The 12317-nt window shown below is 59.4% G+C and overlaps 1 protein-coding gene across 1 annotated transcript; it reads left to right on the forward strand.

The window, feature by feature from the left end:
• Positions 1-445: 445 nt before the first annotated feature.
• LOC126635130 (procollagen C-endopeptidase enhancer 1-like) lies at positions 446-11522 on the forward strand (the record flags this gene model as incomplete). The annotated part of the gene is given in 6 exon segments (XM_050306075.1): positions 446-478; positions 2898-3156; positions 6889-6922; positions 6924-6967; positions 6970-7009; positions 11306-11522. Coding segments are annotated over 6 exon segments (618 nt in total), but the record flags the coding sequence as incomplete, so codon positions are not given.
• Between the last annotated feature and the right edge of the window lie 795 nt (positions 11523-12317).

Raw genomic sequence — 12317 nt, forward strand, 5'->3', positions numbered from 1 at the left:
TACCCCCGGGCACCCAAAATACCCCGGGCACCAAAATATCCCCTCGGGCACCCAAAATACCCCCTCGGGCATCCCAAAATACCCCCGGGGCACCCCAAATACCCCCGGCAGCAACTGCACCTGGACCATCACGGTGCGGACCCCTCCCCAGGCACCCAAAAATACCCCCTCGAGGCACCCAAAATACCCCAGGGCACCCCAAAATACCCCGGAAAACCCCAAGAATACCCCTCGGGCACCCCAAACACCCCAGGGCACCCCAACACCCCCGGCAGCAACTGCACCTGGACCATCACGGTACGGACCCCCCGGGCACCCAAAATACCCCCGGGCACCCAAAATACCCCTCGGGCACCCAAAATACCCCTGGGGCACCCAAAATACCCCCGGGCATCCAAAAATACCCCTGGGGCACCCAAAATACCACTCCCGGGCATCCCAAACACCCCCGACGCTTAACTGCACCTGGACCATCACGGTACGGACCCCAGGCACCCAAAATACCCCTTTGGGTACCCAAAATACCCCCTGGGGCACCCAAAATACCCCCGGAAAACCCCAAAATACCCCGGGCACCTAAAATACCCCGGGGCACCCCAAAACCCCCGGCAGCAACTGCACCTGGACCATCACGGCACGGACCCCCCCTCGGGCACCCAAAATACCCCCTGGGGCACCCAAAATACCCCCCCGGGCACCCAAAATACCCCCCCGGGCACCCCAAATACCCCCGGGGCACCCCAAACACCCTCTGAGCATCCCAAACACCGCCTCGGGCACCTGAAACTCCCCCTGGGGCACCCCAAACACCCCCGGGGCACCCAAAATACCCCCGGGGCACCTCAAATACCCCGGGGCACCCCAAATACCCCTCATGTCCCCGAGGGCCCAGCTGGTGACACCCAGACCCCGTAATGTCCCCAAGGGCCAGGTGGTGACCCCCAGACCCCACAACACCCCCCCAGGTCCCCGAAGGCCAGGTGGTGACCCCCAGACCCTGTAATGTCCCCAAGGGCCAGGTGGTGACCCCCAGACCCCACAACATCCCCCCATGTCCCCAAGGGCCAGCTGGTGACCCCCAAACCCCACAACACCCCCCATGTCCCCAAGGTCCAACTGGTGACCCTCAGACCCCCTGGTGTCCCCCCAGGTCCCCAGGGCCCAGGTGGTCACACCCTCACCCCCCAGTGTCCCACCCAGACCCCATAACATCCCCCAGGTCCCCAAGGGCAAACTGGTGACCCCAAACCCCACAACATCCCCCAGGTCCTCGAGGGCCAGGTGGTCACACCCAGACCCCATAACGTCCCCCATGTCCCCCCATGTCCCCAAGGTCCAGCTGGTGACCCCAGACCCCACAACATCCCCCAGGTCCCCAAGGGCCAGCTGGTGACCCCCAGACCCCATAACGTCCCCATGTCCCCCATGTCCCCAAGGGCCAGCTGATCACACCCAGACCCACAATGTCCCTCAAGGGCCAGGTGGTGACCCCCAGACCCCATAACATCCCCCCCAGGTCCCCGAGGGCCAGCTGGTCACACCCAGACCCCGTAACATCCCCCAGGTCCCCAGGCCAGGTGGCCCTAGTGTCCCCAAGGGCCAGGTGGTGACCCCAAACCCCACAGCACCCCCAGGTCCCCAAGGTCCACCTGGTGACCCCCAGACCCCACAACACCCCCCTCAGGTCCCTGAGGGCTGGGTGGTGACCCCCAGACCCCATAACATCCCCCCAGGTCCCCGAGGGCCAGGTGGCCCTGTAGTGTCCCCAAGGCCCAGGTTGTGACCCCCAGACCCCTGGTGTCCCCCAGGTCCCCCGAGGGCCAGCTGAGTGACCCCAGACCCCCTGGTGTCCCCAGGTCCCCGAGGGGCCAGGTGGTGACCCCTAACCCCACATCCCCCAGGTCCCCGAGGGCCAGGTGGTGACCCCCAGACCCCATAACATCCCCAAGGTCTAACTGGGTGACACCCAAACCCCAGCAACACCCCCAGGTCCCCAAGGGCCAGCTGGTGACCCCCAGACCCCACGACATCCCCCATGTCCCCAAGGGCCAGGTGGTGACCCCAGACCCCACAGCATCCCCCATGTCCCCAAGGGCCAACTGGTGACCCCCAAACCCCACAACACCCCCAGGTCCCCGAGGGCCAGGTGGTGACCCCAGACCCATAACGTCCCCAAGGGCCCAGCTGGTGATCCCCAAACCCCCACAGCACCCCCAGGTCCCCAAGGGCCAGCTGGTGACCCCCAAACCCCATAACGTCCCCAAGGTCCAACTGGTGACCCCCAAACCCCACAACATCCCCCATGTCCCCAAGGTCCAACTGGTGACCCCAAACCCCACAACATCCCCCAGGTCCCCAAGGGCCAGGTGGTCACCCCCACACCCATAACATCCCCAAGAGCCCGGGTGGTGACCCCCACACCCCATAACACCCCCTCAGGTCCCCAAGGGCCAGGTGGCCCTGTAATGTCCCCAAGGTCCAGCTGGTGACCCCCAGACCCCACAACACCCCCATGTCCCCAAGGACCAGCTGGTGACCCCCAGACCCCCGGTGTCCCCCAGGTCCCCGAGGGCCAGGTGGTGACCCCCAGACCCCATAACGTCCCCAAGGGCCCAGCTGGTGACCCCCAGACCCCACAACATCCCCCCCCATGTCCCCAAGGGCCAGGTGGTGACCCCCAGACCCCCCGGTGTCCCCCCCAGGTCCCCGAGGGCCAGGTGACCCTGTAATGTCCCCAAGGGCCAACTGGTGACCCCCAAACCCCATAACATCCCCCCCAGGTCCCCGAGGGCCAGGTGACCCTGTAATGTCCCCAAGGGCCCGGGTGGTGACCCCCAGACCCCATAACATCCCCAAGGTCCAACTGGTGACCCCCAAACCCCCTAACACCCCCTCAGGTCCCCGAGGGCCAGGTGGCCACCCTCTCCTTCCGCGTCTTCGACCTGGAGCCGGACCCTCTGTGCCGCTTCGACTCGCTCTCGGTGTTCGGGGGGCACGGCCCGGGGGCGCCGCTCCTGGGGCGCTTCTGCGGCACCTTCCGCCCGGGGGCTCTGCGGGCCCCCCAAAACCGCCTCAGGCTGCGCATGGAGAGCGACGGCGGCACGGCCGGCAGGGGCTTCCTGGCCTGGTTCAGCGCCGGCAGCCCCCCCGCCAGCGGTGAGAGAGACCCCCCCCTCAAATACGGGGGAGATGGTTTATTGGGGGGCACCAAAAAATACCTGGGAGACCCCCTCTTCAAATACGGGGGTGATGGTTTTGTTGGGGGGCCCCCAAAAACCTTAGAGACCCCCTCCTTAAATACGGGGGAGATGGTTTATTGGGGGGCACCAAAAATCCTGGGAGACCCCCTCCTTAAATATGGGGGAGATGGTTTTGTAGGGTGCCCCCCAAAAACCTGAGAGAGACCCCCTCCTTAAATACGGGGGAGATGGTTTGTTGGGGTGCCCCCCAAAACCCTTAGAGAGACCCCCTCTTCAAATACGGGGGTGATGGTTTGTTGGGGCACCCAAAAATACCTGAGAGACCCCCTCTTCAAATATGGGGGTGATGGTTTTTTGGGGTGCCCCCAAAAATACCTGGGAGACCCCCTCCTCAAATACGGGGGTGATGGTTTGTTGGGGCGCCCCCCAAAAAATCCTGGGAGACCCCCTCCTCAAATATGGGGGTGATGGTTTGTTGGGGCGCCCCCCAAAAAAACCTTAGAGACCCCCTCCTCAAATATGGGGGAGATGGTTTGTTGGGGCGCCCCCAAAAACCTTAGAGAGACCCCCTCCTCAAATATGGGGAGATGGTTTGTTGGGGGGCCCCCAAAAACCTTAGAGAGACCCCCTCCTCAAATACGGGGGTGATGGTTTTGTTGGGGCGCCCCCAAAAACCTTAGAGAGACCCCCTCCTCAAATATGGGGGAGATGGTTTGTTGGGGGGCCCCCAAAAACCTTAGAGAGACCCCCTCCTCAAATATGGGGGAGATGGTTTTTGGGGGACCCCCAAAAACCTTAGAGAGACCCCCCCCTTAAATACGGGGGCGATGGTTTGTTGGGGGGCCCCCAAAAAACCTGGGAGACCCCCTCCTCAAATACGGGGGAGATGATTTTTTTGGGGCACCCCCCAAAAAACCTGGGAGACCCCCTCCTCAATTATGGGGGAGATGGTTTTTTGGGGGGCACCCAAAAAATCCTGGGAGACCCCCTCTTCAAATACGGGGGTGATGCTTTGTTGGGGCGCCCCAAAAATACCTGGGAGACCCCCCCCTTAAATACGGGGGTGATGGTTTTGTTGGGGCGCCCCCAAAAAACCTTAGAGACCCCCTCCTCAAATGCGGGGGAGATGGTTTGTTGGGGCGCCCCCAAAAATCCTGAGAGACCCCCCCCTTAAATACGGGGGAGATGATTTTTTGGGGCGCCCCCCAAAAATCCTGGGAGACCCCCACCCCCTTTAAATACGGGGGAGATGATTTTATTGGGGCACCCCCCAAAAAAACCTGGGAGACCCCCACCCTTTAAATACGGGGGTGATGATTTTATTGGGGCGCCCCCCAAAAAATTGGGGATTGGGTGGGTGGGGAGCGCCGCCGGCGGAGAGCAGGGACAATCCCAAAATGTGGGGGTGACCCCCAAAATCAACCCCCAAAAAAAAAACCCTAAAGGTTTATAGGAAACCCCCCCCTGGAGTCACACAGAGACCCCAAATCCTATAGGGAGACCCCCTCCAAAATCCCTCCCACCCCCACCACGGAGCTGCCAAAAATGCCCCCAAACCCACCCAAATCTTCATGGAGCCCGTGGAGACCCCCAAAATTCATGGAGCTCCTTCCCCCAAAAAAAAAACACCCTAAAGGTTTAGAGGAAACCTCACCCCGGAGTCACACGGAGACCCCAAATCCTATAGCGACCCCCCACTCAAAATCCCTCCCCCACCACGGAGGTGCCAAAAATACCCCCAAACCCACCCAAATCTTCATGGGAGCCCCGTGGAGACCCCCAAAATTCATGGAGCTCCCCCAAAAAAAACCTAAGGTTTATAGAAACCCCCTGGAGTTACACGGAGACCCCAAATCCTGTAGGGACCCCCACTCAAAATCCCTCCCCACCACGGAGGTGCAAAAATACCCCCAAACCCACCCAAATCTTCATGGGAGCCTCGTGGAGACCCCAAAATTTATGGAGACCCCCCAAAAAAAAACCTAAAGGTTTATAGGAAACCCCACCCTGGAGTTGCACGAAGACCCCAAATCCTATAGGGACACCCCCCTCAAAATCCCTCCCCCCGAACGGAGCTGCCAAAAATACCCCCAAACACACCCAAATCTTCATGGGAGCCCGTGGAGACCCCAAAATTCATGGAGCTCCCCCAAAAAAAAACCTAAAGGTTTATAGGAAACCCCACCCTGGAGTCACACGGAGACCCCAAATCCTATAGGGAGACCCCCCTCAAAATCCCTCCCACCCCTGAACGGAGCTGCCAAAAATACACGGAGACCCCCCAAAAAACACCCAAATCTTCATGGGAGCCTCGTGGTGACCCCCAAAATTCATGGAGCTCCTTCCCCAAAAAAAAAAACCCTAAAGGTTTACAGGAACCCCCCCCCAGAGTTACACGGAGACCCCCAAATCCTATAGGAGACCCCCACTCAATCCCTCCACCCCTGAACGGAGCTGCCAAAAATACACGGAGCCCCCCAAAAACACCCAAATCTTCATAGGAGCCTCAGTGGAGACCCCAAAATTCATGGAGCTCCCCAAAAAAAAAACCAAGTAGGAGAGAGCAGGGACAGCCCTAAAAGCCCCTCTGAGGGGGTCACTGAGGAGGCTGTGGGGAAAAATGGGGAGAAAAGGGGAGGAAAAGGGGGTGAAAAGTGTGAAAAGTGTGAGGAAAAATAAAAAGGGGGAAGAGGAGGGGGGGAAATTTGGAACTGAGAATGGAAAGGGAGGAGGAAAATGGGGGAAGTGTGAGGAGAAAGGAGGAAAAGAATGGAGGGGAAAGGGTGAGGGGGATAAAGGGGAAAAAAAAAAAGGCTGAGGGGAAAAAAAAAGGAGGGAAAAGCTGAGGGGATAAAGAGGGAAAATAAGGAGGAAAAACTGAGGGGACAAGGTAGGAAAAGTGTGAGGGGGGGGAGGAAAAATAGAGGGAAAACTGTGAGGGAAAAGGAGGGAAAAACTGAGGGAAAGTGGGGAAAAGTGTGAGGGGGAAAATGAGAGGAAAATGAGAGGGGAAAGGGGAAAATGAGGGGAAAAATGAGGGGAAAGGGGAGAATGAGGGGGAAAATGAGGGGGAAAATGGGGGGAAAGGGGAAAATGAGGGGGGAAAATGGGGGAAATCCTGAGAGGAAAAGAAGGGGAAAACTGAGGGGGAAAGGGGTGAAAGAGGGAAAAGAGTGAGGGAGAACAGGGTGGCAGGAAAATGTGAAGGAAATGTGACCCAAAATGGAGGGAAAAGGAAGGAGGGCAAAAACCGCCGGCGGAGAGCAGGGCCAACCCCAAATCCTCATGGACAACCCCAAATCCCCTCAAAAACCCCACAGAGACCCCCAAAATCCACACAGGGACCCCACCCCCTCCCCAACCCAGCCCAGCCCTTTTGCAGGGCCCCAGGGACGGCGGCTCAGGGCTCAAAAATAAACCCCATTTTTTCGGGGAGTCCTGGCACTATTTTGATGGTGAGTACGACCCCCCCCCCAAAAAAAACCCCCAAAACTTTACAAAAACCATTCCCGGGAGTCTTGCACCAAAAATCCATCCCCTCCCCAGTTTCCCCCTCAAGACCTCGTGTTTTTTTTTGGGGGGTCTCAGGGACAGAGGAGTTGCCGGCGGTGCAGAAAATTGGGGGGAGGGGGTCCCAGGGTGTTTTACCCCAAAATGTGACCCCCACCACCCCTTCCTCTTCTCCTAGAGCACCAATTTTGTGGGGGCGGCTGGAGAAGCCCCAGGGAGCCTGAACACCCCGAGGTGGCCCGAGGAGGATTATCCCCCGGCATCAGCTGCTCCTGGCACATCGTGGGACCCCCGACAAGGTTTGGGGGTCCTGGGGGGTTGGGGGGTTCATAAAAGTGGGGGTTTTATTTTTGGGGGGTCAGGGGTGGTTTGGGGGGTTAGGAGAGGTTTGGGGGGTCAGGGTGGTTTGGGAGGGGTCAGGAGGGGTTTGAGGAGACACCAGGAGGTTTGGGGGGTCCTGGGGGTTGGGGGATTCATAAAAGTGGGGGTTTATTTTTGGGGGTGTCAGGGGTGGTTTGGGAGAGGGGTCAGGAGGGGTCTGAGGGGGTCAGGAGGGGTTTTGGGGAGACACCAGGAGGTTTGGGGGTCCTGGGGGTTGGGGGTTCAGAAAGGTGGGGTTTTTATTTTTGGGGGGTCAGGAGGAGTTTGAGGGGGGTCAGGAGGGGTTTGAGGGGTCAGGAGGGGTTTGAGGGGTCAGGAGGGGTTTGGGGAGACACCAGGAGGTTTGGGGGTCCTGGGGTTTGGGGATTCATAAAAGTGGGGTTTTAATTTTTTGGGGGGTCAGGAGGGGTTTGAGGGGGTCAGGAGGGGGTTTGAGGGGGTCAGGAGGGGTTTGAGGGGGTCAGGAGGGGTTTGAGGGGTCAGGAGGGGTTTTGGGGAGACACCAGGAGGTTGGGGGTGGTTTGGGGTTGGGGATTCATAAAAGTGGGGGTTTTATTTTTTGGGGGGTCAGGGGTGGTTTGAGGGGTCAGGAGGGTTTGAGGGGTCAGGAGGGGTTTTGGGGAGACACCAGGAGGTTTGGGGGTCCTGGGGGTGGGATTCATAAAAGTGGGGGTTTTATTTTTTGGGGGGTCAGGGGTGGTTTGGGGAGACACCAGGAGGTTTGGGGTCCTGGGGGTTGGGGGATTCATAAAAGTGGGGTTTTTATTTTTTGGGGGGTCAGGGGTGGTTTGGGGGCTCAGGAGGGGTTTGAGGGGTCAGGATGGGTTTTGGGGAGACACCAGGAGATTTGGGGGTTCTGGGGGGTGGGATTCATAAAAGTGGGGTTTTTATTTTTGGGGAGTCAGGAGGGGTTTGAGGGGCTCAGGAGGGGTTTGGGGAGACACCAGGAGGTTTGGGGGTCCTGGGAGGTGGGATTCATAAAAGTGGGGTTTTATTTTTTGGGGGGTCAGAGGTGGTTGGAGGGGGGTCAGGAGGGGTTTGAGGGGTCAGGAGGGGGTTTGAGGGGTCAGGAGGGTTTTGGGGAGACACCAGGAGATTTGGGGGTCCTGGAGGGGGTGGGATTCATAAAAGTGGGGGTTTATTTTTGGGGGTCAGGAGAGGTTTTGGGGGTCAGGGGTGGTTTGAGGGGGTCAGGGGGTGGTTTGGGGGGTCAGGAGGGGTTTTGGGGGAGACACCAGGAGGTTTGGGGGTCCTGGGGTTGGGGATTCAGAAAGGTGGGGGTTTATTTTGGAGGTCAGGGGTGGTTTGGGAGGGGTCAGGAGGGGTTTGAGGGGGTCAGGAGGGGTTTGGGGGAGACACCAGGAGGTTTGGGGATCCTGGGGGTTGGGGGATTCATAAAGTGGGGGTTTTATTTTTGGGGGGTCAGGAGTGGTTTGGGAGGGGTCAGGGGTGGTTTGAGGGGGTCAGGAGGGGGTTTTGGGGGAGACACCAGGAGGTTTGGGGGTCCTGGGGTTGGGGGGTTCAGAAAAGTGGGGGTTTATTTTTGGGGGGTCAGGGGTGGTTTGGGAGGGGTCAGGGGTGGTTTGGGAGGGTTCAGGAGGGGTTTGAGGGGGTCAGGAGGGGTTTTGGGGAGACACCAGGAGGTTTGGGGGGTCCTGGGGGTGGGATTCCATAAAAGTGGGGTTTTATTTTTGGGGGGTCAGGAGAGGTTTTGAGGGGGTCAGGAGGGGTTTTGGGGGAGACACCCAGGAGGTTGGGGGTCCTGGGGTTGGGGGGATTCAGAAAGGTGGGGTTTTTATTTTTTGGGGGGGCTCAGGAGGGGTTTGAGGGGTCAGGAGGGGTTTGAGGGGGTCAGGAGGGGTTTGAGGGGGTCAGGAGGGGTTTAGGGGAGACCCAAGGAGGTTTGGGGGTCCTGGGGTTGGGGATTCATAAAAGTGGGGGTTTTATTTTTTGGGGGGTCAGGGGTGGTTTGGGGGGTCAGAAGGGGTTTGGGAGACCCAGGAGGTTTGGGGGTCCTGGGGGGCGTGGGATTCATAAAAGTGGGGGTTTATTTTTAGGGGGGTCAGGGGTGGTTTGGGGGAGGTCAGGAGGGGTTTTGGGGAGACACCAGGAGGTTTGGGGGTCCTGGGGGTTGGTGGGATTCATAAAAGTGGGGGTTTTATTTTGGGGGTCAGGAGGGGGTTTGGGGGTCAGGAGGGGTTTTGGGGAGAAACCAGGAGGGTGGGGGTTGGGGGATTCATAAAAGTGGGGTTTTATTTTTTGGAGGGGCCAGGAGGGGTTTGGGGGTGTCAGGAGGGGTTTGAGGGGTCAGGAGGGGTTTTGGGGAGACACCAGGAGGTTTGGGGGTCCTGGGGTTGGGGATTCAGAAAGGTGGGGTTTTTATTTTTTGAGGGGTCAGGAGGGATTTTGGGGAGACACCAGGAGGTTTGGGGGTCCTGGGGGTTGGGGATTCATAAAAGTGGGGTTTTTATTTTTGGGGGCTCAGGAGGGGTTTGAGGGGGTCAGGAGGGGTTTGGGGGGAGACACCAGGAGGTTTGGGGGTCCTGGGGGTGGGATTCAAGAAGGTGGTGGGGGTTTTTGGGGGGTCAGGGGTGGTTGGGGGTCAGGAGGGGGTTTGGGGAGACACCAGGAGGTTTGGGGGTCCTGGGGGTTGGGGGATTCATAAAAAGTGGGGTTTTTATTTTTGGGGGTCAGGAGGGGTTTCAGGGGTCAGGAGGGGGTTTGGGGAGACCCAAGGAGGTTTGGGGGTCGTGGGGGTTGGGGATTCATAAAAGTGGGGGTTTATTTTTTTGGGGGTCAGGAGGGGTTTGGGGAGACACCAGGAGGTTTGGGGGTCCTGGGGGGGTGGGATTCATAAAAGTGGGGTTTTATTTTTGGGGGGTCAGGGATGGTTTGAGGGGGTCAGGAGGGGTTTGAGGGGGTCAGGAGGGGTTTTGGGAGACACCAGGAGGTTGGGGGTGGTTTGGGGGCTCAGGAGGGGTTTTGGGAGACACCAGGAGGTTTGGGGGTCCTGGGGTTGGGGGATTCAGAAAGGTGGGGTCTTTATTTTTGGGGGGTCAGGGTGGTTTGGGGGGTTAGGAGGGGTTTGGGAGGTCAGGAGGGGTTTGAGGGAGACACCAGGAGGTTTGGGGGTCCTGGGGTTGGGGGTTCATAAAAGTGGGGTTTATTTTTTTAGAGGAGGTCAGGGGTGGTTTGAGGGGGTCAGGAGGGGTTTGAGGGGTCAGGAGGGGTTTTGGGGAGACACCAGAAGGGTGGGGGTGGGGGTGGGGGTTTGGGGGATTCATAAAGTGGGGTTTTTATTTTGAGGGGTCAGGGGTGGTTTGGGGGGCTCAAGGAGGGTTTGAGGGGGTCAGGAGGGGTTTTGGGAGACACCAGGAGGTTTGGGGGTCCTGGGGGTTGGGGGATTCAGAAAGGTGGGGTTTTTATTTTTGAGAGGTCAGGGAGGAGGTTTGAGGGGTCAGAAGGGGTTTGGGGAGACACCAGGAGGTTTGGGGGTCCTGGGGTTGGGGGGTTCATAAAAGTGGGGGTTTTATTTTTTGGGGGTCAGGGGTGGTTTGAGGGGGTCAGGAGGGGTTTTGGGGAGACACCAGGAGGTTTGGGGGTCCTGGGGGTTGGGGGGTTCATAAAAGTGGGGTTTTTATTTTTGGGGGTCAGGAGGGTTTGGGGGGTCAGGAAGAGGTTTGAGGGGGGTCAGGAGGGGTTTGGGGAGACACCAGGAGGTTTGGGGGTCCTGGGGTTGGGGATTCAGAAAGGTGGGGTTTTTATTTTTGGGGGGTCAGGAGGGGTTTTGGGGAGACTCAAGGAGGTTTGGGGGTCCTGGGGGTTGGGGGATTCATAAAAGTGGGGTTTTATTTTTGGGGGGGTCAGGGGTGGTTTGAGGGGGTCAGGAGGGGTTTGGGGAGACCCAAGGAGGTTTGGGGGTCCTGGGGGTTGGGGGATTCATAAAAGTGGGGTTTTATTTTTTGGGGGTCAGGAGGGTTTTGGGGAGACACCAGGAGGTTGGGGGTTGGGGTGGGGGGTTTGGGGGTCTGCAGGTGTCGGTCCTTTGGGGGAGGGAGGGGGAGTCCGAGGGGCTTGAGAGGAACAGAGGAGATTTTTTGGGGGGAGGGGGTGTCAGAAATCATTTGAGGGGCCGGGGAAGGGTTAAAGACAGACCAGGTTGAGGGGGGAGGAGAATTTTGGGACGTCTCAGGAGGGTTATTGGTGGGAGGGAGGATCCGAGGAGTGGGGGGAGCGCTGAGCCTGATTTTTGAGGGGTCTTTGCCCCCCTCCCCCAAAAAGGTGGTGGAGCTGCGGTTCGGGAAGTTCGACGTGGAGCCCGACCCCCACTGCCGCTACGACTACGTGGCCGTCTTCGAGGGGGGGGCTCGGGACGACGCGCGGCGCCTCGGGAGGTTCTGCGGGGAGGAGACCCCCGGGTGAGCCCCCTCCCCCTCCTCCCCCTCCCCAGGACCCGGTCAGGCCCCGAACCTCCCCAACCACCCCCAAATCTTCCCGGACCCCCAAGCCCCCCCACCCTGAAGCATCCCACCCATCCCCCAAACCAGCCTGACCCCCAATCCCACCCCGTGATCCCCCCTCTGTGACCACCCCCAACCCCTCCTTGGACCCCACTCAAGACCCTCCCAACCCCCCCCAACCCAAATTCCTCCTGATCCCTCCAAACCATCCTGACCCCCTCCCCTCAATTCCACCCTCCTGACCTCCCATCCCCTCCTTTACCCTCCCAACCTCCCCAAACCCACCCAGGACCCCCAAAACCCCCAAAACCCAAACCCTCCCCTTTTACCCTCCCAACCTCCCCAAACCCACCCAGGACCCCCAAAACCCCTTCCGACCCTCCCCACCCCTCCCACCCCCAAATTCCTCCTGATCCCTCCAAACCATCCTGGCCCCCTCCCCAAACCCTCCCTTTACCTCCCCACCCTCCCCAAACCCACCCGGACCCCCACCCCCAAACCCTCAAATTCCTCCTGATCCCTCCAAACCATCTTGACCCCTCTCCCTCTACCTCCCACCCTCCCCAAACCCAAACCCTCCCTTTACCCTCCCAACCTCCCCAAACCCACCCGGGAACACCCCCCCCCCCAAAACCCCTCCCCACCACCCCCAAACCTCCCAAATCCTCCCTCTACCCTCCCAAACCCCCCCAAACCCACCCGGACCCCAAATTCCTCCTGATCCCTCCAAACCATCCTGACCCCCTCCCAAACCCAAACCCAAACC

The sequence above is a fragment of the Myiozetetes cayanensis genome, unplaced genomic scaffold (genome assembly GCF_022539395.1).
Source record: "Myiozetetes cayanensis isolate MyiCay16 unplaced genomic scaffold, myiCay2020 scf1100, whole genome shotgun sequence".
Taxonomy (NCBI): domain Eukaryota; kingdom Metazoa; phylum Chordata; class Aves; order Passeriformes; family Tyrannidae; genus Myiozetetes; species Myiozetetes cayanensis.